Source organism: Podarcis raffonei, chromosome 4 (genome assembly GCF_027172205.1).
Source record: "Podarcis raffonei isolate rPodRaf1 chromosome 4, rPodRaf1.pri, whole genome shotgun sequence".
Taxonomy (NCBI): Eukaryota; Metazoa; Chordata; class Lepidosauria; order Squamata; family Lacertidae; genus Podarcis; species Podarcis raffonei.
This window is the reverse complement of record NC_070605.1, coordinates 23,627,290-23,651,066: the sequence shown is the minus strand read 5'-3', so window position 1 is coordinate 23,651,066 and position 23,777 is coordinate 23,627,290. Positions and strand designations below refer to the sequence as shown.

Here is a 23,777-nt window from a genome sequence, read left to right as displayed (position 1 = left end):
ATGACTTGGCTTACCCGCCAGCCATTATCTGTGGTTGCCACCGCCAACTGCAAGTGCCAAGAGACTTGGGACTGGGAGAGAGGAAGATCTGCTCTCATCCCTATTGCAGCTTGGAGAAGATAAGAAATGCCTAGCGTCTCCTGCTATTTCTTTTCTTCAAAGAGTGGTGCAAAGCAGACCTTACCCTGTGTACTTCTCGGTGCCTTGCTTGCAAGGTGGCCAGTGAGACCTGCTTCCAGACAGCTGGGTGAATGGACACCTGTCAACATGTTTCCAGAGAAACCTTCCTTTCAGGGTTTTTCTGTTTTCTGTAGTGCTTTTAAAGGAATGGGCAGAAATATGTCCCCAACTGCCTTTTAAATGTGTGAAAGTTCAGTGCCGTTATTTTCCCAGCTGCTGCATCAACACCATTTTCAAAACCTGGTTGGGGGCTTCCTTCTACAGCTAGCCACAGGCAATCAGTGATAATCTAATTTATTAATTTATAAAATGGTTCATACATCTTTTTATGTTTTTATTTAAAGATTTTTCATGAGCAACAGAAGTACTTTCAGCATGTCTGTTTTCAAATCGTAGAGTACTTCATACCGTTCAGGTTCATACATCTTAATTTAATAACAAATCTCTGAGAGGTTTATACGAAAACAACAATGCAACAGCATTCAAGAAAGTTTCCTAAAAAATAGATAAAAACAAAACACAAGTGCAAAAAAAACCACAACCCACCTCAGAGCGGTACAAAACAAAACAAAAAATAAAAATTAAGAGTCAAGAGAAGCTTGGATAAGCATATAATTCTTTAAGAGGCATATAGAGATTATTCTCTTCAACTCACAAATTACCATTACCATTTCAGATGGTGGGTGTTATCACTAAGAAGGCCTGTTTTTGCATTGTCAGCAAGTGACAATCTGCTGGCCATGGAATAACCAGTAGACACCCATCCCTCAGAAGCTCTTAAAGACCATCTTGCCCTGTACCGGGGGAGGTGCTTGTTATGATGTCATAATGCTGCATAGCCAATTGAATTTGGCTACATGATGGTATCACCAATGGTAAACAAAACCAGTTTAGAATGAGAATAATTCTTCCCGGGCTGTTCACATCCATCTTGTCTATCATGAATCACAAAGTGCATGAGATGATATCTCCAAGGTCAAACAAAAAACTACCCAGGGCAATGTTTTTTCAACGGCTGTACATTTCCATCCTAATTAGCAACAGTCCCTAAAACACACACACACAAAATGGCACCCTTTCCATTTGACACATTATTTAGCACTTCAGAGACTCGAGGCTTCTGTTCTGAGTTTTCATGCTCCCAGTCCTTAAGGCTGCCAATCAGGTTTGAAAGGCTGAACAACCAATGCCTACTGAGGGCAGTTAAGGAAGGTGCTAGGCAGGACAGCCAGTGAAATTGGTGTGTCAGAACTCTGCACAGACAATGAGACCATTTATACTTTCAACTGATCACAAGATGGGAGCTATTCTCGATGCAGAAATATTACCTTGGCTCTATAATAGACAGAGTAAGATAAATATTATGCAAGCAAAAATATAGGAGTGTTACCTCAGGAAGTGCTTCATTTTGGTGTTTTTGTTCTTCAGTTCTTTCACTTTCAGGAACTATCCTCAGCTGATCACAAGCAATGTTTTCTCCAGAAGTTAAATATGCTGCGAAAGCAAGTTGAACACGTTTGGTGAAAGAGAAGTAAACAAGGCCCAAGTCTAGTTGGGTGGTCTTTACAAATGTCTTTAACGTGTGTGTGTGGTGGGATATAATCAAAGCCAAAAGATGCATCTAAGCACTCGAGGTCAGATTCAGCATTTGCAGAGTAGAATGGCTGACCCTCAACACATTCATGTTAAATGAATTCCTTTCTCGTTCAGGAGAAGGTAAAAACAAACTGTAAAATGGCTTTGTTTTCCTGAGCGTTACAGTTTAAATGAGAAAAAGTTGGCTAGTTCTTGTGACACTGCTACACAGATCCGATCCAAGCAAATATACACCTATTTTTAAAAGTTGTTTTTTAAAAAAATGTCAATGGGTCAACCAAGCATTGAATTACATATTGCTTCAAATAAAATAAAGTAAGTAGGCAGCCAGGTGAAAGGTGACAAAATGTTTGCTTGCTGCCGCCAGTGAATTAACCTGTTGTTCGTTTTATCTGTTTAAAGTTTATTGTGGGTGCTTCAGACAAACTCGTTTACTGAGCATTCATCCTGATCCGTTCGTAAGGAGGTTAGACAACGGCCCCACCCGTACCCTACATTTAAAGCAGTATTTTACTAAACAGTCATGTCTTCCCTCAAAGAATCCTGGGAATTATACAGTGGTACCTCGGGTTAAGTACTTAATTTGTTCCGGAAGTCCGTACTTAACCTGAAACTGTTCTTAACCTGAAGCACCACTTTAGCTAATGGGGCCTCCTGCTGCTGACGTGCTGCCGGAGCACGATTTCTGTTCTCACCCTGAAGCAAAGTTCTTAACCTGAAGCACTATTTCTGGGTTAGCAGAGTCTGTAACCTGAAGCGTATGTAACCCGAGGTACCACTGTAGTTTGTTAAGGGCGCTAATATTAGGAGATGCCTAGTCCCCTCACAGAGTTAAAATTCCCAGAGTTCTCAAGGAAGCGGGCTGACTGCTAAACCAGCCTGGGAATTGTAGCTTTGTGAGGGGACTATCTTTGATAGTGTGCCTGTAACTAATGTCTGTAAAGAATTCAGAAATACTTGGGAAAAAGGTACAACATTTATCCAAAACTGTATCATCATTATGAGGTTTTGATTTGAGATTATCTGGGTCCCTACTATGGAGTTCCTGAGGGCAGGACTTGTAGTGCACATCTTGTAAGTCAGAGAACTTCTGTTATAAGGAAGCCTGCTAATGAGGAAAAGGTGAATCTGTTTGTGTCGTGAAATAAATGACACTGAACAGCTTCACCATTTCCTCTCCGTAATGGAGCAAGAGTCTCCTTCAGGCTTTCTTGATGTTATAATTTTTGCTGCTATGCATTCCTTTTTGTAAGTCTCATTCTAACAGAATGTCAAAGTAGCAAATATCAAAAGGGCTATCTGTGAGCTGCATCCTATGCTCTCTGTACACTGGCACAAGGACTTCTGTGCTAGCGGGAGGACAGGTGAATTTTAACGATGCGCAACACAGGGATCCAAGGCAACGGCTGTGCTAGCAGAAAACCGTTGCACAAGAGATTGTCCAATCCGTGGTGCAACAGAATAGCACCAGTTTATCCATTCTGCCACACGATGTGCTGCTGGTGCAAAACATTTCATCACAACAGAACAAAGTATACCGTTAAATGACTTGCGACTTAGCACTTCTTTGGATACAACCCAAAGTGTGTGACTTACATGCAAAGACTATCCGAATAACATCCAGGTGAACATTGTCAGTGATTTAAGAGCAACAGGGGTTTTGCCATCTTTGTTGCACCCCAAAGTTGTGGATCTCCCTGCCCCCTCCTGGCTGCTATTTGGAAGATGCTAGTAAAAGTTTTTATTCACAACTGCTTTCAGAGAGGGCGTGTACATATGTTACAGTGGCGTAGGCACTAAACCAAGTAACTGGAAATCCAAACAGAACTTCAAACCGATGCACTGCAAATCTTCGTTAGAAAAAAGAAGCAGGTAGACTTTCCTCCGAGACACAGTTTTCATTTAGGGGAACAGAAAGTTTTTGTGCTGGGCTAAACCCCCAGATCCAATGCGGCTCCATTTCCTGGCCTAACTCCAAAAGCACTTGTGATGGATTGATCTGGGGCTCTTCCAAAACTTTATGCAGCACAAACAAGAAGTTCTGCCTCTCCCTAACTGTGAAGAAGCTGGGAATAGCATGAATGTGGTTCCAACCAAATCCAGTACAGTGGTACCTCAGGTTAAGTTCTTAATTCGTTCCAGAGGTCTGTTCTTAACCTGAAACTGTTCTTAAACTGAAGCACCGCTTTAGCTAATGGGGCCTCCTGCTGATGCTGCGCCGCCGGAGAATATCTTCTGTTCTCATCCTGAAGCAAAGTTCTTAACCCGAGGTACTATTTCTGGATTAGTGGAGTCTGTAACCTGAAGCATATGTAACCTGAAGCGTATATAACCCGAGGTACCACTGTATTTTTAGCACAGGCGGACATTTCATCATGCTACTGCAAAGGCATTTTGGAGCCATCAGGAAAGTATTAAAATTTCAGTTCACCTGTTGGGGAGGGATGCTTGGGTCCACTGTTATGTGACCACATCATGGTATGACACTCAATCACTAAGGATTCTGCACATGAAAAGGCTGTAAAAGGGCAGACATGCACCCATGTCTACTGACCCTCCTTCCCAACATTTTGAGCATGCTTGGGATAAAAACATGGCCAATTGTACCATACAACCCAGAGAGGCAGTGAGGTTTTTGTTTTCGTTTGAATGCAATCCTTTTATCCTGCCTACTGATCTCTCCCCTTTCTTCTTCTTTCAGAAAGATCTGTGAATAAATTATAATGTCACCTGCTAAAAGGAAAAGCACTCAAAAGCAACTTTCCTGTTGGATATCATGTGAGTGTTCGCTGCAAAACTACGCGAGCCCCAGCCGGCGAAAGCCTCTTTCATCAAGATTGCTTTTGACTGCCTGGTTCCTGCTGCTGTCCCTGAATTTAGCTGCAATTACTACTGACAGCAGTGGCACCTGCTTGAGGACAACGAGGAGGAGAAGAGAAAGAATGGCTAACAGCAAACTGATTTCATTAATGCCTTGGCAGGCAAGCTTGGCTTCTAACACTCCCTGAAGATGCCTTTGATGTTCCTTATGTTGTACCAAGATGGGAGGTGGGGAGAGGGGTGGAAAAGCAAAAAAGGAAAGGTAAAAACAAGAGGGAAAGCTGCCTGCCCCTCTTCCCTAATTTGACAGCGACCTTAAGTTGAGAACAACCATGTACACCAGTGCTCACTTTTTCTCTCTTGGGACATGCAGTCTAATTAACAGCTGGTTCCATAGATTTACTCAGCATCTGCAGACATCCCTGATTGAGCCAGCCATCCAATTCTTTAAGTGCCTGGAATGTGATTTGCAATTACTTGGCAGGGTGAAAGGTTAAATAGGTTTGGCCTTTGGTCTGAAGCAGCCTTCCCCAACCTGATGCCCTCCAGAGGCTGCTGTGTTTACCTCACCCTGCATGGCCAATTGTCAGAGTCAGGGGTGAGATTCAATTTAGTTTGCCAAATGGATCAAATTCGCAGTTTCTAGAACGGTACGAGAACCGAAACAAGGCAATCCTCCGAAATTCACAGCTGTTCAAAACTTGCTGTGCGTTTCTCCAACCAAAGAACCGAAAAGTCAACAGGTGCAAAATGCCATCACCTTGACGCTTGTAGGGGTGAGGCAGTAGGAACAGCCTACCCTAATATCAAACCAGTTGCCCTGGTTGCTGGTGCATTTTCAGGGGCTGCCTGGCCCGAATTTGGTCCACCAGCCTCCCCATTTGGCCTGCAAGACTGTTCCAGTCCAGCCACGCCCACCTGCCCCAGATCCCAGCATCAGGTGAGGGGCAGGTAAAGCTGGGGATGTGGATGAAAGGGGCTTTGCAGGCACCACCAGCAAAGGCACATTCCTCAGGACCAACTCTTAGGATGAACACACATGACCAGGAGCCACACAGAAGCTGTTTCAAAAGCTTGTTATGCTGCATGGACTGGTGGTTTCACCTGTGGCCTAGTCTAGCATTACCATCCTGACCATGGGTAGGCAAACTAAGGCCCGGGGGCCAGATCCGCCCCAATCGCCTTCTAAATCCAGCCCGCGGACGGTCTGGGAATCAGCGTGTTTTTACATGAGTAGAATGTGTCCTTTTATTTAAAATGCATCTCTGGGTTATTTGTGGTTGCCTGCCTGGTGTTTGTGCATGAGTAGAATGTGTCCTTTTATTTAAAATACATCTCTGGGTTATTTGTGGGGCATAGGAATTTGTTCATTATTATTTTTTTACAACATAGTCCAGCCCCCCAGAAGGTCTGAGGGACAGTGGACCGGCCCCCTGCTGAAAAAGTTTATTGACCCCTGATTGTGACACTTCTAGATTATGTTTAACACAAGGAAAAGCAGCTCTGGGAGGTGAGAATTCAAAGTGGCAGTGGAAGCTATGTTTAAACATTTTACCTCATGTGTTCATGTGTTGGAAGCCTCCAAGTGCTGCTAACCTAAAACTCCCATCATCCTGGATCATCAGCCATGTTTGTTAAGGCTGATGGGAGTTGCAGTTCAGAAACACCTGGGGGACCAAAGGTGTCCTGACTCTTTATTTTACCTCAGCATAAGAACGTAAGAAGAGCCTGCTGGATCAGGCCAATGACCCATCTAGTCCGGCATTCTGTTCTCACAGTGGCTGACCAGTTGTCTGTAGGAAACCAGCAAGCAGGATTCGAACGCAAGAGCGCTCTCTCCCTCCTGTGGTTTCCATCAACTTAGGATTCCAAACATCACTTTTCCAGTGATGCCCCTTGAAGCTGCTTAACTGCCTCCCCCCACCCAAAATAGTTTCAAAATGGTACCTGATGTCAGAGAAGGAGAGATGAAAGCATTGGGTTTATTGTGTGGCTGGAAGCCGAGGAGGTGACTCTGGCAGAAATCAGGATGAAGATGGATGTGGCAGGCAGTGGGTTAAGGCACCATTCACTGGCAGCACACTGTAGGTCCAGATGTATTTTTAAAACACAAAATGTGCCTCCAACGTACACTCACACAACCGCCTCAGAGACAAATCCTGCCTCTGTTGCATCATGGTAGGACAATTCAACCTCTGCCAAAGCACAAGGAGGAAGCTAAAGAGGTCCTTTTGGCGCAATCAAGAAAAGAGAGATCCTTCATCCTGGCAAGATGCTTAACTAGGAGGGGGCGTGTTTTTTTAAAAAAAGTCAAGGTTGAAAAATATGCTAAAGAGGGGGAGATCTAGAGGAAGATAAAAGATGAAAACAGAAAAAAAACAGCAAGGAAAGGTAAGGTGTAAATTGAGTCATTCTGCTTTCTGATGTGCATTTTCAAGAGTGTTTGTCAAGAGTAGTAATGTGGGATTTTATTTTATTGCTGCTTATTAAAAAAAATTAATTTGCAGCTGAATTCCTTGGCTTTGTTTGCAATTAAATCAACAGAATCCAGAGCCAATAAACAGAGACATCTGTCTTCCTGTTTTCTGATCAAAGAGATGTCAGAAGAAAATTAATAGCAGCTCCTGGAATGAGCTGTAGGCATTATTGACCTGATCGCATTTTATTCTGCCCGTTCCTAAGAGACAAGAAAAGCCCTGCTTGGGCCTCCTGGGTTGAACAAAACAGGACCAAGTGATGAGCTGTGGCAAGGAGTCACCAACCCTCTTCCTCATAAAGTCCATGTATACAAATGTCTGTACCATGATGCATTTACACATATACAGGTAGATCTCCTCTGACACAGGGGTTGAGTTCCCAGCTATCGCATGTATAAGCAAAATCGCACAAGGCCAGAACGGCCACACACAACCATCTCTACCTGTCTGAAGCTGGTGCAGAGTGGTCTCTGCCCCCACCACACAAGGAGGTGGTTGTTTTAAGCCCCCCCACAATGAGGGCTCCTGCGAGATGTCAGATGGCCCTTCCGGGGTTTGCTTTTTCCTGCTCTCCCACCCCTTTTTATTTATTTTCTGAGTTTTCAGACACAATATTTTCCCAGCCCAACTTGGAGCAGCCAGGACTCGAACTCAAGACTTCCAGCTCTATCACTGAGCCACAGTTCTCCCCGACCTCAATATTTTTTATTAACCGCCTTCCACACATGTCTCAAGGTACAAAATCAAGCAAAACAGCTAAAACACGGTTTAAACCAACACACACAAAACAGTCAGCTGAATTTAAAAACAATATGAAGTAAACACACACGACAGAGAGACCTATTCATCCAGTGACTAGTTTGTTGCAGAGCAGAGGGGCATGAAAGATTAAGCTCAAGGGCCTTATCAAACCCTTTCCGAGATTCCAGTGCAGCTCACAGCGCTTCTTCCACACGAATGACTGAACTATCTTCAGGGCTGGCTGTAATTATTTTCTCAGTGTCAATATCCTTCCAATTACTTGATAAACCAGAAACAATACAAAGCAGAATGAATTGCTGTGCAGGTGAAAAAATAGATAAATAAGCCCCCCTCCCTAAAACTCGTGGACAACTTGTGGGGGAGAAATTTGGCCATCCCAGTTGATTCGAGTTTGGCACCTGTACTACCTATTTCCCTCACAGAGCTGTAATTCCCACAATTTCATGAGGGATTGGCTGTTAGCACCCTCTGCAAACCATAGCTCTCTGAGGGGAATAGCACTCTCAACGAACTGTAGTTCCCAGGACCCTTTCACAATTGTTTTTTAAAGTGACGTGATGCTACTTTTAATGTAGATCCAGACTTCATAAGATCAAGGTCCATTAGGTCCATTCGCGGACGACTCTGGGGTTGCGGTATTCATCTTGCTTAATTGGCTGAGGGAGCCGGCGTACAGCTTCCAGGTCACGTGGACAGCATGACTAAGCCGCTTCTGGCAAACCAGAGCAGCGCACGGAAACGCCATTTACCTTCCCACCAGAGTGGTACCTACTTGCACTTTGACGTGCTTTCGAACTGCTAGGTTGGCAGGAGCAGGGACCAAGCAATGAGAGCTCACCCCGTCACGGGGATTTGAACTGCAGACCTTCTGATCGGCAAGTCCTAGGCTCTGTGGTTTAACCCACAGAGCCATCTGCTGTGTATGTATCATGCTGTGTATTAAAGAGCATTCCAAGGGCCCCCAAAGCACAGCACCAAGCCAGAGATGAGACCCTTCCCCAAGTTCTCCATCAGCACTCAGGGAAGGCACAAGGCCAACGAGGGAAGCTTTTAATGGTTAATAGATTATTATATTTTAATATTTGGTTGGAAGCCGCCCAGATAGGCGGGGTATAAATAATAAATTATTATTATTATTATAACGACAACAAATAGTGGCTACCCAAAACCTGTGAACTTCTCATGGAAGTTCTTCCTACACAACTGTTAAACGGCAACGCTCCTCAACACATACTCCAAAAAGAAGAGGAAATGGCAGAAGCAGCAGAGTCCAAGAAAATTCTCCTTCAGTGCTTGTGTTGATGTTCTACAAAATCTGGCGCGCGGTGTCCAGGACCGCAAGACTCAGGCTACAGTAAGTTGGTAAAGTGAGCCACAACGATGGTATCTCAACTCAAGGGGTGACGTCTCTCGTCCGTTGCTGAGCTCCTTCGGCAGAAAGCACTAATTATTTAGCAGCGTCTGTTTCACTACAGACTGCTGGCGTCCGAAAGACAGCCAGTGGAAAACTTGCAAAGCTTTTATTTTGTTATGGTGTTTATATCCCACCTTTCCTCTAAATTTTGTATCTGGCCAAAATTTGCAACCACCACTAACGCAGCCTCAGGGAAGACGCTGGGCCTTTGCCTCTGATGTTGGCCTGAATTTCAGAGGCAATCAGAACCAGCCAGCCTACAAAGACTCACACTGCACATGTCTCACTTCAATCTGGGGCAGGTGCTTTCCAGAATGAAATAAATATTACCCTTGACATTTGGGGATTCCTCTAACAAAGACACACAATTTATTTGTATCTATGTTACAAGCCCACCTTTCCCTCCAGGGAGTTCTAGACAGTATGTACGGAGTGGGCCGCAGGTGGCCCTCTATTTAATTTTGTGAAAGGGGGGTGGGGAGATGCCAGGTGTGTAAAAAAAGAGATGGAGAGAGACAAGGAGGTGGCAACAAGACGGAAAAAGGGGGACAGGCTCCACTCTCTCTGGGCTCCATCAGTTATTTGGTCCTGGGCAGATTCTGCCTGATGGAATGTGGCCCTTCACCAAAACAGCACGCCCACCCCTGGCACATATGGTTTGCCCCATTTTATTTTCACAACAACCCTTCGATGTAGGTTAGGCTGAGAGATAGCAACTGGCACTGCAACCCAAACCCTCGCTGGGTAGCAGTGCATCTTAAGGGAATGGCAGAGCCACTGCTTCCTCCACAGTGCAGCCACACATGGCAGGTAAAAGGTAAAGGTAAAGGAGGCCTGGACGGTTAAGTCCAGTCAAAGGTGACTATGGGGTTGCGGCGCTCATATTGCTTTCAGGCCGAGGGAGCCGGTGTTTGTCCACAGACAGCTTTCTGGGTCATGTGGTCAGCATGACTAACCCGCTTCTGGTACAACGGAACACTGACAGAAACCAGAGCGCACGGAAACACTGTTTACCTTCCCGCCGCAGTGGTACCTATTTATCTGCTTGCACTGGTATGCTTGCGAACTGCTAGGTTGGCAGGAGCTGGGACAGAGAAACGGGAGCTCACCCCGTTGTGGGGATTCGAACTGCCAACCTTTTGATCAGCAAGCCCAAGAGGCTCAGCGGTTTAGACCACAGTGCCACCTGCATCAAACCACAGCGGAAGGGTGGGAGTAGGCAAACCGCTGTGCCAGCCTGGCACAGTGATAGGGCCCGATGCGATGTGACATGATGTCAGCAGGGCAAGCCCCCAACTTGACTCAATCCCTCCCAAGAATGCTTTCTCCTCCCAGGCCTTGCTGCAAGCTACTGCTGGCAGGAATGCTGCAAGCAGGAATTGCACTCACCTGCACCTTTGGCAGCTGGAATGATGAGCTCTGCCAGTGGAGGCCCAGCAGGGCTGGGCAGAGGGACGCCTCTTTGCCCGATCTAAACCTACCACCAGGGGAACAACTGCAGCTTAATCCAGGGTCAGCTAGTGATCTTGATGGTCGAGTGGGGGTTTGAACCTGGATTTTGCCACTATGCCACACTTGCTCTTAAATCACTTCCGATATCCCCTTTATATCACCTGAGGGAGGTGGATGCTGTTCTGGCAAAACAAATCTCTGGAACTCCAGTTCGGTGCTGAGCTTCCCTCCCACTGCTTCCCTCCGGAAAATCATTCCCCACTGCCAATCCATCACCAACCTTTTGACAAGAGACCCAGATTCCACCACCAAATATGCAGTTCCGGCCTCAAATCTACAGGCTTACTCGAGCACTTGGCAAGCTAAGTGTGCTGCAGGGTCTATATATTATATACACAGCAAGCAAAGCTACTTGCTATGCTCACTAACAACTCACGGCTCTGCAAAAAGCAGGAACGACGCCAAGAAGCAGATTTTAGATTACCTGTTTTAAGACATCAGCTACCATCTGGAGCTATGTGTATATTCACACTCCCACTGCTGGGACTATCACCAGCAGAGAGAGAGAGAGAGAGAGAGAGAGAGAGAGAGAGAGAGTGTGTGTGTGTTTGTGTGTGTGTGTGTATAAATGAAAAGGAAAGTATAATCAGCCTATGTAGCACCACCTTGGCGTTTTGTAACTGGAATGTGGCTTAGCTGCCTAGTTCTATTAGATCTGCCAGCCCCAATAGGTTAGGATCCCCAGGCAAAGGCAACATAGAAAATATATTTTGTCATTCAACAGACATTACAGCTCAGAGGAATACTTTAGTTGGGTGCATCATTATTTAATGCAGCTTTTATCCTATAGAGCCTGATGACTGCCTAAGCTAAATTAAACACACATTAAAATGTCAAAATCCTTTGATGACATTCTAGATTGTGTGGCTAGCAATCTAGCTCCCATCAACGCAACCCTCACAGCATGCTTCCAGAATATTTTCTGCAAAAGGGTACGTTTGCAGTTATTACCATCAAGTGGGCAACCAAACAAATGCAGGTTTCTGAAATACGATTACAAACAAGCACAAAAGGTTTACAACCAATCTGGATGCAGAGTTTTATAGAAACGAAGTAAAATAGGAAACCACAGGTCAAAGAAGTTGCAGAATGTGTTTCGATTTAAAAACGTGCAAAGTTGTATTTTCAGCAGCATGTAAGTATACAAAGCTATAACATGAGGGGAAAAACACCATGTAGTTTGGAGATTTAAGCTGATCACAGCTTCAGAAATTTACTCTTGAAATATTAAAAGGTTATCAGGCTAGGAGATTTCATCTTCCTGTAGTGTTGCTTACACGACACGAGTTATTTATCACTGCGTAGTAGAATGAGAAGGAGGCAGGAGACACTGCTCATATATTTATTGCAAGCAGCAGATTTTTGCTTCTGATGGAATCAGGCCATAGCTAAGTGACACTGCAGCCACCCTGAATATATATTCCATTTAGCTGTATCATAAACTAACAAAAGACAAGTGAAATGTCCCGTGCATGCAAAATCTATTTGGGGGAGGGGAGGAAGGACCTGTGCACACACACCAAAAAAACAAGCAAAGCAAAGTCTTTGAGGCCATAAACTTATATGATTCAATAATTTTGCAAATACCAATTACAAAAACAAGCAGCAAAGAGGGTTATATTGAAGTGTGCAGGTGAATGCTTTCAACCTCCTTTTATAAAAGGAAGTCTCCCTTTGTTGTGAGAAATGGAGATGGGTGACCTACAATAAAAAAGGATCCAGCAACTATCATGGTGTATTTTTATAGGTTCCCCCACCTTCACCAACCTATTTTAAAGGGACAATACAGGCTGGCAGGACTGTATTATCTAGACCTGCAACAAGCTTAGGCACCCTAATGATTCCCCACTGCAAAACCTAACTCCTAACAGGTTGGAGGCGCTGCCTGGGAAACAGAAATTTCTGTATCCTGCTCATACAGGTCCCCTTCTCCCTTTCAGGACCAAAACCTCTACCTAGATCACCTCATATCGTATGTTGCTATAATCCAAATGAGAAGCAATCAGGTGTTGCTTCCTCCTTATAGCAGCTTTTGTTACCTGCTTCCCACCATATTGGGAAACAGCTCCACTTGTGCTGAGAGCTTGTCAAGCCATCAGCACAACACACAAACACACACTGCAGAGCAAGGCACCTGGGATACCAGCCCAGATCCTGCTTTTTGTTTCTCAACCCTTTGCTGAGCAAATGTGGTGGGCTGTATTTACCTTATTGTTCAATTACTGCCTTGGGAGCAAGGATGCTATAGCATCTCTGTGGTCCTGAGTCAAAGATATCTCTGACCATGCAACCAAAGGAATCACTGAGTGATCTACGAACCATTGTAAAACTACAGGTTTCCATACCAACTTAAGCCACATTAACTTCTGGGGTGGAGGGGACTCAGATCCAGGCTGCAATCCTGCGCACCCTTACAGGGAAGTAAGTCACATGAGCAAAGGGGGACTTGCTTCTGAGTAGACATGCACAGGACCGGGCTGCAGTATCAGGCAACCTTACAAAGGAGGAGGCTGCACTGGACATAGCGGGACTTACTTCCGAGAAAGTGTGCGGATGGGATTGGAGTCTGCACCACCACTTACTTCCAAGGAGACCTCTCCTGAAGTCACTTTTAAGCTGAGACCACACACCATTCCCAAGTTAGATTTTGCTCCAGAGACTATACCTGTGGGTGGGGGCTGAGCAGGAAAGTGGAGCGGGGGTGGAGGAAGGGAAAAACATAAATCCTCTGGAGCCAGCCATGAATTATTGGGGGGGGGTCTCCCCTGCTGAAGCTAAAACCAACCACCATTCCTGCACCACTTGCAATTGTCCTCCCTTATTGCTTTGCTATTTTGCTGCTCTTTGGTGTTCTGCAGTTTGTTTTTTTTAAATAGGCAGGTTAAAACTCCTACATTCCCCCCATTATTTCATTCGGGTTTTAAGGCGATTTTTAAAACCATACTGATAATTGTTCCGCAAGCCACTTGGAGGCCCATTGGAACCAAGCGGCTAAGGCCCCCAGAGCGATGCTACACAACCCTACATCCAAGCAAGGCCCATGGATCTCAAGCGGGCTTACTCGCATGTAAGCTTGCATAGGACTGCAGCCTGAGGCCGAATCAATGGGCTGGGGTGAATCTAAGCCACACCAAAGCACTCTCTTGCACGCGCCAACTCAGAAAGCGAAAAAGGCGTTTTAATTCCACTCCCAGCGAAGAAGGCATTGCACTGCACCTCTTTAATGCCCTGTTAACCGGCCAATGATAAAATAAAAGCATGCAAAGAAAGCAACCCCCCCTCTCCCCCCCACTAATGCTTACCTTCTTCGCTTGCCCCCCCTCAACTGAAAGGCAACGCCAGGAGTATTTTGCAGCTTGCCAGAAAGTAACACCCAGCGCGCCTCGCCGGCAAATGAACCAGGAACCGTCAATGAAAACAGACCCCACCACCAGCAAGGATGCCAGAAGCCACGATCAATAGCCGCGACTCGGCCACGCCAACTGCTCCCTCCTCTCCGCCCATCTGCTCGGCTCGGCTGGTGCAGATGGCGGACCTGGGTGCAGGGCGAGCGCGGCGCCCCGGGAGCTCGCGCCGCTCGCCATGATTAATTGATTGCTGGTCGCTAGGCGACCCCGCGCCGGGCTCGAGGCTTTTGCAAAGAGCAGCACCACCAGCAGCAGCAGCCGCTGCCCCCGCCAACCCCAAAGCCAAGGATGCGGGGTCAAATCGCGCCGCCCAGGCAACGCATGCATGCATGCAAGGGTATATATGCAGCACTGGGAGCAATGCAAAAAATAGTAATAATAAATAAAAATGCAATGGGTTGCAGTGGGCGAGGAAGCGGGATGGCGGCGAGGAGGCTCTAGATTTTTGCAGGGAGTTGCACTGAGGAACGGAGGTGGGGTGCTGTGGTTAGGAAAGCCTGTCCTGCCCTGCCCACCCCTGGCTGGCTGGCTGGCTGGCTTACCTCCTCGCCGTGGGCTCTCTCACAGTCCCATCGCGCCGCCAGGCAAGCTGGCGAAGCTTCCCTCCCTGGAGCGAGCTGCGGCGGAGCTCCGGCAATGTGGGTCGCCGGAGGGATCAAAGGAGAAGGGAGCGCGCAAGAGGCAGAGCCGCCGCCGCCGAGCCCCGGGAAGGTGAGGCGCAGCAGCCTCGGCGAGCTTGAATGGAGGGAAAAGGATACTGCGCTCGTGGCGCATCCTACTGGCCAGGACTGCGAAGTGCGAGGCGAGGGGGCCGTGGGGGGAGATGCGCGCTGCCGCCCGTCGTGCCAGGGTCAGGCCCGCTCTACTGAGGCCTGTTGTACGCCCCCCCACTTTGTTATAGGTGACTACTAAGGCACTTTAAAAGGGGGGGGGAATACACATACCCCCCAAAGGACGTAAAATATGCATGTGCTGAGTTATATATATAGATGTGAAATTAGAAATAATCACTACTTCTTAAAAAATTGCAATGCATCTCACAAATAAGGGATCAGCAGCCTCGAAAATAAGGGATCAGCAGCCTCACCCGTCACAGGGACAGTCTACGGCAGGGGTGTCAAACTCAAATTCATCGGGGGGCCGCATCAGCAGTTTGGTCACCCTCAAAGGGCCGGTTGTATCTGTCACATCACAGGATGGCATGCGCTCAATATAAAAACAAGTGGAGGTTTCCTGAATGCATGTAAAGTGGAGGTTTCCTGTGTAGAACGGCCGGCGCTACACGGGCCACATGACGAGGTCTGGCGGGCCGGATTCGGCCCGCGGGCCTTGTGTTTGACACCCGTGGTCTACGGGATATCTAACAATCCGGGATAGCAGCGGGAAACTGCGCTGGAATAAGGGAATTTCCCGCACAAAAAGGGAAGGTTGACAGCTATGGATCCTCCAAGTGTCCCTATTTTCCAGGGACGTTCCTGATTTATAGAAGCCATCCCGGTTTCTGATTTGATCCAGGAATGTCCCACTTTTCCTTAGGATGTCCCTATTTTCATCAGTGAAATGTTGGAGGGTATGGAGTTATCCGAGCCGCCTGAAGGCAATCCTGTACAGTGGTACCTTGGTTCTCAAAATTAATCCGTTCCGGAAGTCCGTTCCAAAACCAAAGCGTTCCAAAACCGAGGTGCGCTTTCCCATAGAAAGTAATGCAAAATGGATTAATCCGTTCCAGACTTCTAAGCACAACCCCTAAAACAGCAATTTAACATGAATTTTACTATCTAATGAGACCATTGATCCATAAAATGAAAGCATTAAACAATGTACTGCAGTCATGCAATCAATCAGTAGCTGAACTGGGTTCCACACAGTCACAAAAAAGAAAGAAAAAGAGGCACGAAAATGCAAAATAAATAGCAAAAACAGATAGATCTCAGCGTAACACTCAAAACAGAAGTGTGGCACTCAAATCAGAAGCATAACACTCGAAACAGAGCATGTTCGGCTTCCGAAAAAAGTTCGCAAACCGGAACACTTTTGGGTTTGCAGTGTTTCGGTTCCAAGTTGTTTGAGTACCAAGGCGTTTGAGAACCAAGGTACCACTGTATAGGGAAGTTTTATAAAAATGTTTAGTGTTTTATTATGTTTCTATATACGTTGGAAGCTGCCCAGAGTGGCTGGGGCAACCCAGTCAGATGTGTGGCGTATAAATAGTAAAGTTGTGATTATGGAATGGGACATCCCTATATTCACCAGAGAAATGTTGGAGGGTATGATCTCACCATATTGGGGGATTCTGTGCTGTAGCCTGTATGCATGCTCATTCGGCTGACTAGGGGTTGATCAGCAACCTCAAAGCTCCTGCCCTTTATTATTTTATGGTCCTTTATCTTTAAACTGGACTTGGACCAGACAGCCACTCAAATAGAGGAGTGCCCTGGGTAAAGTAGGACACACAGACCCCTTGCAATTTGTGCAATGGTTAATTCCTTTTTCTTTTTTTGCTTGGTGTGTAATTCCTGCCTATTTCCTACTGAGGTGGTCAACCTGTGTTTGAGCTGGCATAGTTGGATGTTCCTCACACCTCCCCCCCAAAAAAAAACCCCTGCATGTGGACAGGTAGTTTGTCAGGGTGCTAGCCTAGCCTTCTTCCTGACTTGCTAGTTTTCTATGCACAGGGAATTTTTACCAAGTTGCTAGTACAGTACAGAGGAGCATTGTTTGTTCTCTTCCACACACACACACTCCTCATTAGTCTGAAGTAGAACAAGTCCTGGGGAGACCTAGGCCTTGATGATTGGCAGCTGAATGTCAACCCCTGCGCCTAATGAAATGCCTTTGGGTTTGAAGTGATGAGAGGAGATGCAACAGTTCTCGCTACCATGTGTGTATCTGTGATAGCCCATATACAAATCATCACTCAGGGCTGCTGTGAGGCAGACTTCAGATTTCCCCAACAGCAGGGACATTCTCCCAACTCCAACAGCCTTTGTGGCCAAGAAGATAACTAGAGCTTAAGCCTCAAAATTTGTTCTCACCCTTGGGTTGTGGAGGCGATTCATCCAGTTATATGCAGAGTGTTTTTTCCTCATGGTTCACCACAAAGGAAATAAAAACAGAACATTAGGGATCCTCTGATGGGGGCACTTCTGATGATTCCCCCATGCGTCTGTGGCTCTTTCAGCTTTTGCTGAAGACTGAGCCTTTAAAGCCTATTGTGGAAGGGGAGATTGTTGGGTTGTCTTTGCTTTCGTTTTTATTATGCATTTTCTGTTTTTTATATTGTGATTTTATGCTGTGAACTGCCCTGAGATCTATAGGGCAGAATAATAATAATAATAATAATAATAATAATAATAATAATAATAATATGGACCTAGCCCTGTGGGACTCCCTGCCAGTAGAAGTTCGGCAGGAATCATCCCCACTTTCTTTGACACGCTTTCTGAAAACTGTGTTATTCAGACATTCCTTTGCCATGTGAATCTCTTTTTACCAACCAACATTTACTGGTGCTTTTATTGATGTTGAAATGTTGGTTTTTTATGTTCCACCATTTTATGAAGCTGCAGCCTATACATATTTAAACAAATAAACCATCCTTGGGAAAGAAGACTCACTTCCATGCCGGGCAAAGCAACTTCCAAGCTGCTGCCCAGCCTCACTCCATGGCTCAAGAGGACATCCATGGGACCTGCTCCCTGCCAACTGTCAGAAAGGGATGAGTGAGTTCTGAGATGATGCTCCACACCACTGCTTTATCCCTGAGGACATCGGTGGGACCTTTTGCTGAGCAGCAGGAGGCTAAAGGGTAACCCTGGGCCTGGGGAATACAGTGGTACCTTGGTTCTCAAATACCTTGGTACTCAAACAACTTGGAGCCCAAACACTGCAAACCTGGAAGTAAGTGTTCTGGTTTGCAAACTTTTTTCAGAAGCCAAACGTGCTCCGTTCGAGTGTTACGCTTCCAATTTGAGTGCCACGCTTCCATTTTGAGTGTTACGCTGAGGTCTGTCTGTTTTTGCTATTTATTTTGCTTTTTTGTTTTTTGTTATTTTTGTTTTTGTTTTTGTGACTGTGTGGAACCTAGTTCAGCTACTGATTGATTGTGTGACTGCAGTATATTGTTTATTGCTTACATTTTATGGATCAGTGCTCTCCTAAGATAGTAAGGTAAAGGAACCCTGACAGTTAAGTCCAGTCGCAGACGACACTGGGGTTGCGGCGCTCATCTTGCTTTACAGGCTGAGGGAGCTGGCGTTTGTCCACAGTTTTTCTGGGTCATGTGGCCAGCATGACTGAGCCGCTTCTGGTGAAAGCAGCACAGGGCAGGGAAACACCATTTAAATTGCTGTTTTAGGGGTTGTTTTTAAAAGTCTGGAACGGATTAATCCATTTTGCATTACTTTCCATGGGAAAGCGTGCCTTGGTTTTTGGAATGCTTTGGTTTTGGAATGGACTTCTGGAACAGATTAACGTACCATTGTACCAAGGATTTTTGTAGGAAGTGCCTAGGCAGTATAGGGGCACCGGTGGGCAGAATGAGGCCGTTGCCTCAGGTGGCAGGTCAAGTGGTCTGTGAGAAGCAGTCCCCCGATCATTCTGCCTGAGCCTTGCAGATGTTTCCTTCTGCCGAAGGACAGAGCTTTGTGTGGCGCAGCAGTGTGGGCCCCCTAAGCTAGCCTGCTTCCTCAGCAGCAGATGACGCTGGCCTGTCACCGGTGCCAAAGTAATAAAACAATACACAAGTTATAAAAACAAAACCATGAAACAGAAACAGTTCCTTATAGACAACAGTGAAAAACAATCCATATATGAAAACAAGGCGAACATATAAAAACAACGCCATGCATGAAAACGGTTAAAACTAGTTCCGGTACAGATGCAGACTGGGATAAATATTTCTGCTTAAAAGGCTTGTCAAAAGGGGAAGGTATTTACAAAAGACAACAGAGACAGCACCTGCCTAGTAGGAGGAAAAGCCAGAGGATAGGTGCCACCTCTCCCAAGTCCCGATTCCTTTGCAAGCTGGCAGCATCATGTGTCCTCACGGCAGGTCAAGGTGCTGGTGCTTGTCCCCTACATTTAAAAACATTTCCAAACCTGAGTAAATAGGAAGGCTTTTTAATTTCTCTTGAAAGTAAGTAATGAGGAAGGCTGACACACCTCACGACGGAGGGCATCCCACAATTTGAAACCACCACCACCGAGAAGGCCCTGTTACAAGTTGATGCAAATGTCCCCAGTGGATCAGGGAGTCTTTCTTAACCAACTGCCTTACTTCACAGAATGCTGTGGCTCCAATTTGCCCAATGCAAGGATTGCCCTTTATTCAGTCTGGAAAGTTCCCCACTAGCATTTGCCTTCTGAATCAACAAGGCGCGTGGCTTTTTTTCTACAGCGTTGAAGTGGGGGTGTCCTGGTCCTTTTAAGAGCTCCAGGAATGCAAACCTTGCTCAGTTTTGCCAGGCTTGTGCCAACGAAGAATTCAAGGAGGAGGCAACCAGGTTACCACCTTAGTGGAGTGAGTAATCCAGGATTAGTTACATTCTTAAGCTTACAAGGAAGGCCTTGAATCCTTTACTGGACTGAAGCCAGTAACCCTGCGACCCTGACTCTCCTTAAATCAATGCGAGCTACACCATAGACATAAGCATTAATTTGGATTTTGGCGTGTTTGGTGCATCACAGGACCATTACAAGAGTCACACAACAAGCCAGTATAGACAGCAAAATATGCACCTCTCTCCACACCCCCTCCTGCCTTCCTGCTCATTCTGGGCATCTTTCTGAATGTCTGTTCTGACAGAACCGCTGCTTATGTGTAAGCTCTTGCTCACAGCCTCCTTGACAAGGGAAGGGATTGTGCCCTAAAGAGAGAGAAAATGCCAAAAAGATGGCTTCTTTAGCACAGCTAGCATGAGAATAACCAGCTAAAGTTGCACAGCCTTCCAGCTGCCCACCAAATCCTAATCGTTTGTGACAGAACTGGGTTTTTTCTCAGGTTAATGTCACAATTTTCCTTAGGGGTGGAAGAGTATTCCGTGATATTAACTTAAACCAGAGAAGTTTTGCAAAACATTGGCCTCGTCTCTCCCCGCTGAAAGGAGAGACTATTTTCGTAACTGCAAAAAGCTTTTAAGTTATTCTTTTCTTTTAACCTGTAGGATCATTCTCTTTGAAGAACTGGCAACAATTTGCAGACTTTGATGTGCCAGCAAAAAAGGTTTTTGAAAAATAATTTTGACATATAAATGCGGTATGTTTACATCCCAACTCAACGTGAATAGGACTGAGCTGCACATGTACTGATTCTGCCTAAAGATAAAAGCTTATCCAGCCAAAGAGGAATATTGGACTAGGAAACAAAAAGCCACTGAAAATTTCAAAAAAGCATTTCTGTTCTACTATAGCCAGCCTTAGGCTAACAGCCAGATACTTATTTTGATTTGGGTTGGCCTTTTAACCAGCTTCTTCAATTCTAGCATGACTATGGCAAAGTCATACAACGGGTTCTTGGTTATGGGCCCAAACAGCAATTTAGTAAGCCATGCCAAACTGGAATGATGTGTGTTCACCATCTCCACACTATTTATAATTGTATAAATGTCTACCATGTGGGTCATTGGTTGTCTGCCCAAAACTAAAATGTTCTAATTGCTGGCCCAGCAGGGGTCCTAATTTGGCGCATGAGACTGTTCTATAAGGGAACCTGACATCTGATTCCATAACTTCTAAGCTTTATTAGGTGAGAGATTTTGGGCTCATCCGTACTGTCATTTAATATACCTCCATTAATTATCCCTTGCTCTATGACAGGGGTCGGTCCACTGTCCCTCAGACCTTGTGCGGGGCCGGATTATATTTTGAAAAAAAAAAAAGGAATTCCTCTGCCCCACAGAGATGCATTTTAAATAAAAGCACACATTCTGCTCATGCAAAAAACACACTGATTCCCAGACTGTCCGTGGGCTGGATTTAGAAGGTGATTGGGCGGATCCGGCCCCCGGGTCTTAGTTTGCCTACCCATGCTCTATGACATTCTCCTCTAAACCACTGACTTCCCACACTTTTCCTTCCCTCCATAGGCGCCAACTCCTAGGGGCCCAGGTCCCTTTGCCCCCCATAAAATATCTGAGGAGGCCAGGGCCCCCCAAAGTTGATTGCCATTGCTGCCTCCCCTCCTTTTTTCTACGTTTGGCCTTCATTTCCCATCGAGCCCTGTAAAAGAACTTGTAAAAGGGTTGCTGGATGCAAGAGAGCTGGGATCGGGGGAAAACCTCGTTTCTTACAGCCCTTGCAATTGGAGACAGACAGGAAGAGAAAATGAAACTGCGTGCTCCATGGGGCAGATTCATGGAGCTCTGCTAGGACAAGAGAGGAAGCAGTTCCCTGGTTGCTTGTCATTTTTAAAAATTAAATTCAAGACATGCTGTAAGAGCCAAGGGAGGAGGACATTGTCAAGGGCTTTGCCATTTACTTTCAAACTTTTTTTCTGCCATCCCTCCTATGTCCTCGTCCCCTTACCTCCCTTATCACTGTCCTTGTCTGCCCCCCCCCTTTTTTATTCAAGTTGGTATCTCTGTGTCAGGGAACTGCCATCGGAGCCTAGGGTGGAGGTAAGGCTCCCTGACGATGCAGGAGAAGGAACCAGCAGGGAGAGAGAGCAAGCTTCCTTTGAGGAAGGAAATAGGAGGGACACCAGGAAGCAAGGGGAGACTGCGGAGGGAGGGCTCCGAGACTCTTCCACAGAGAGCAGCAGGGAGAGCCCAGGACCTCCGTTGGGCACGCCCACTCTGGGCAGGAGACTTGGGGTCAAAGAATTTTTATGCTGGAAGAAGTTCAGAAAACGCCCACTGACGGATTCTGCCAGTGACTGAGACAGTCATGGAGAAAGGGCTGTCCAGCCAGGGAAAGGTTTATCCAGGCAACGTTGCCTAGAGCTGCAGCACCCTTTACGCACAAGCAACCCCCAATTCCCTTTACACTCTGCTTCCCTCAATCTGGATTTCCACATACCCTCTCTTTTCTCAGGGTATCCCTGGTATAAGGAAATCTGGATCAAGGGAGGGGAAATTGTGGGAAGGAGGTAATTTGGAGAAGAAGCTTACCATCCACATTAAAAGACAGAATGAATGAGCCCTTTCTTAAAATCTTGCACTTGCACCACCTTGAAAGTTGAAATGTAGGAAGAGCAAATATGGATAAGCATGGACTTTCAGAACCAGCAGTTTTATCAGGACTGGAGACAATAGTGATTTAATATTGCTTTTGTCCAGTGAGGTCCAGCATCGAGGGCCTTCTGGTTGTTCCCTCCCTGCGAGAAGCCAACTTACAGGGAACCAGGCAGAGGGGCTTCTTGGTAGTGGCACCTGCCCTGTGGAATGCCCTCCAACCAGATGTCAAAGAGAAAAACAACTACCAAACTTTTAGAAGACATCTGAAGGCAGCCCTGTTTAGGGAAGCTTTTAATGTTTAATAGATTATTGTATTTTAATATTCTGTTGGAAGCTGCCCAGAGCGGCTGGGGAAACCCCACCAGATGGGCGGGGAATAAATTATTATTATTATTTGTCATACGTTCTGTCCCATTGACATCTCAAGTCAAAGATGGTTGAAGCAATACTGAAACAAAATGAAGGATCCATTTCAAAATCTAGTTGTGGCATTACACAACCAAATTTCTAGCTCTCATGGCTAGGGACTGAAATCTGATGAGTTATGAGAAATCAGAAAGGGCAACAAGCACCTGAACAATTAGTTATTAATATAAGGTAAATGCAATGCCAAATCTTTTTAATACAATTTGGCTTTCTCCTTGCAAAACTGGGGATGATTTTATATAGAAAATCTAACTTCCGGTTAGCGCCAGCGCTTAATGGCGGATTTCTCCCGGAGCTCCGGGAGAGATCTGCTTCGTGGGTTCGGGTCCTGCAGCCACGGCGGAGCGAGGACCCTCAAAAATCACAGGCGCGTAGCCTGTGAACCGGAGACTCGGCGGGCACCTTTGCGCCCCCCCGACGTTGTGAAATAGCCTTTTTAAAGGCTACGGAACAGCGGAGGGTGTGTGGAGCGGTGCTGAGAGTCGCTTTCACCCAGCCTGCGAAGTGAAGCCGCGTCGCCATTAGCGGAGAGCGCTGACTTCTTCCGGTGAATTTGGATTAAAAGACCAATTTTCCGTGAGTAGGACTGAACTTCAAAATATAATTGGACGCTAAAATTAAAGAATTTGGGCACCGAGACGGATAAGCACTAAAAAGGAAGTCTGCTTTCCGTTCTGTAGCAAGATCAAAGCGAAAGGCATTCAAGCTGTAACTTTTTGACAGGAGAGTTGTGCGAACTAAGAAATCCACTACCAAGCAAAGAACTCCCTCCCCCGAAGGCAGGAGGGGGGGGGGAAGAAGACGTTAAAATGCTTCCCTGCCTGCTTAAAAGAAATTGAACTGTTTATCGCTGCTCCTTCACCTGGGGGTCGGACTGCCGGAGAAAAGGAACCGGCTAAGGACTGTTGTTACAAGAAGGTTAAAAAGTAACTGTAATATTGACTCTGGCTACTCTCAACTTGAAATACGTTACTTTGTTGCACAGTAAGGTTAATTGCAGGACACTATT

At 46.0% G+C, this 23,777-nt stretch overlaps 2 protein-coding genes across 8 annotated transcripts in view; one reads left to right on the top strand and one right to left on the bottom strand.

Annotated features, from left to right (window-relative positions):
* ELMOD1 (ELMO domain containing 1) overlaps positions 1-14,930 on the bottom strand; it is a 46,728-nt gene extending 31,798 nt beyond the window's left edge. For 3 of the 7 annotated variants that reach the window (XM_053385756.1, XM_053385757.1, XM_053385758.1), the window contains exons 1-2: positions 14,711-14,930; positions 1,571-1,674 (exon numbers count right to left, since the gene is read on the bottom strand). Coding sequence is in view for 4 of the 7 variants with exons in the window: in XM_053385760.1 (XP_053241735.1) it covers positions 1,571-1,587 (17 nt within the window). In the remaining 3 variants the exon portion in view is untranslated. Of the gene's footprint in view, positions 1-1,570; positions 1,675-12,968; positions 12,992-14,063; positions 14,412-14,710 lie in introns of those variants that run through there. The other 4 variants (XM_053385760.1, XM_053385753.1, XM_053385754.1 and 1 more) reach the window with 4 other exon arrangements.
* ALKBH8 (alkB homolog 8, tRNA methyltransferase) overlaps positions 1-23,777 on the top strand; it is a 245,775-nt gene that overhangs the window by 154,145 nt on the left and 67,853 nt on the right. The window lies entirely within an intron of this gene.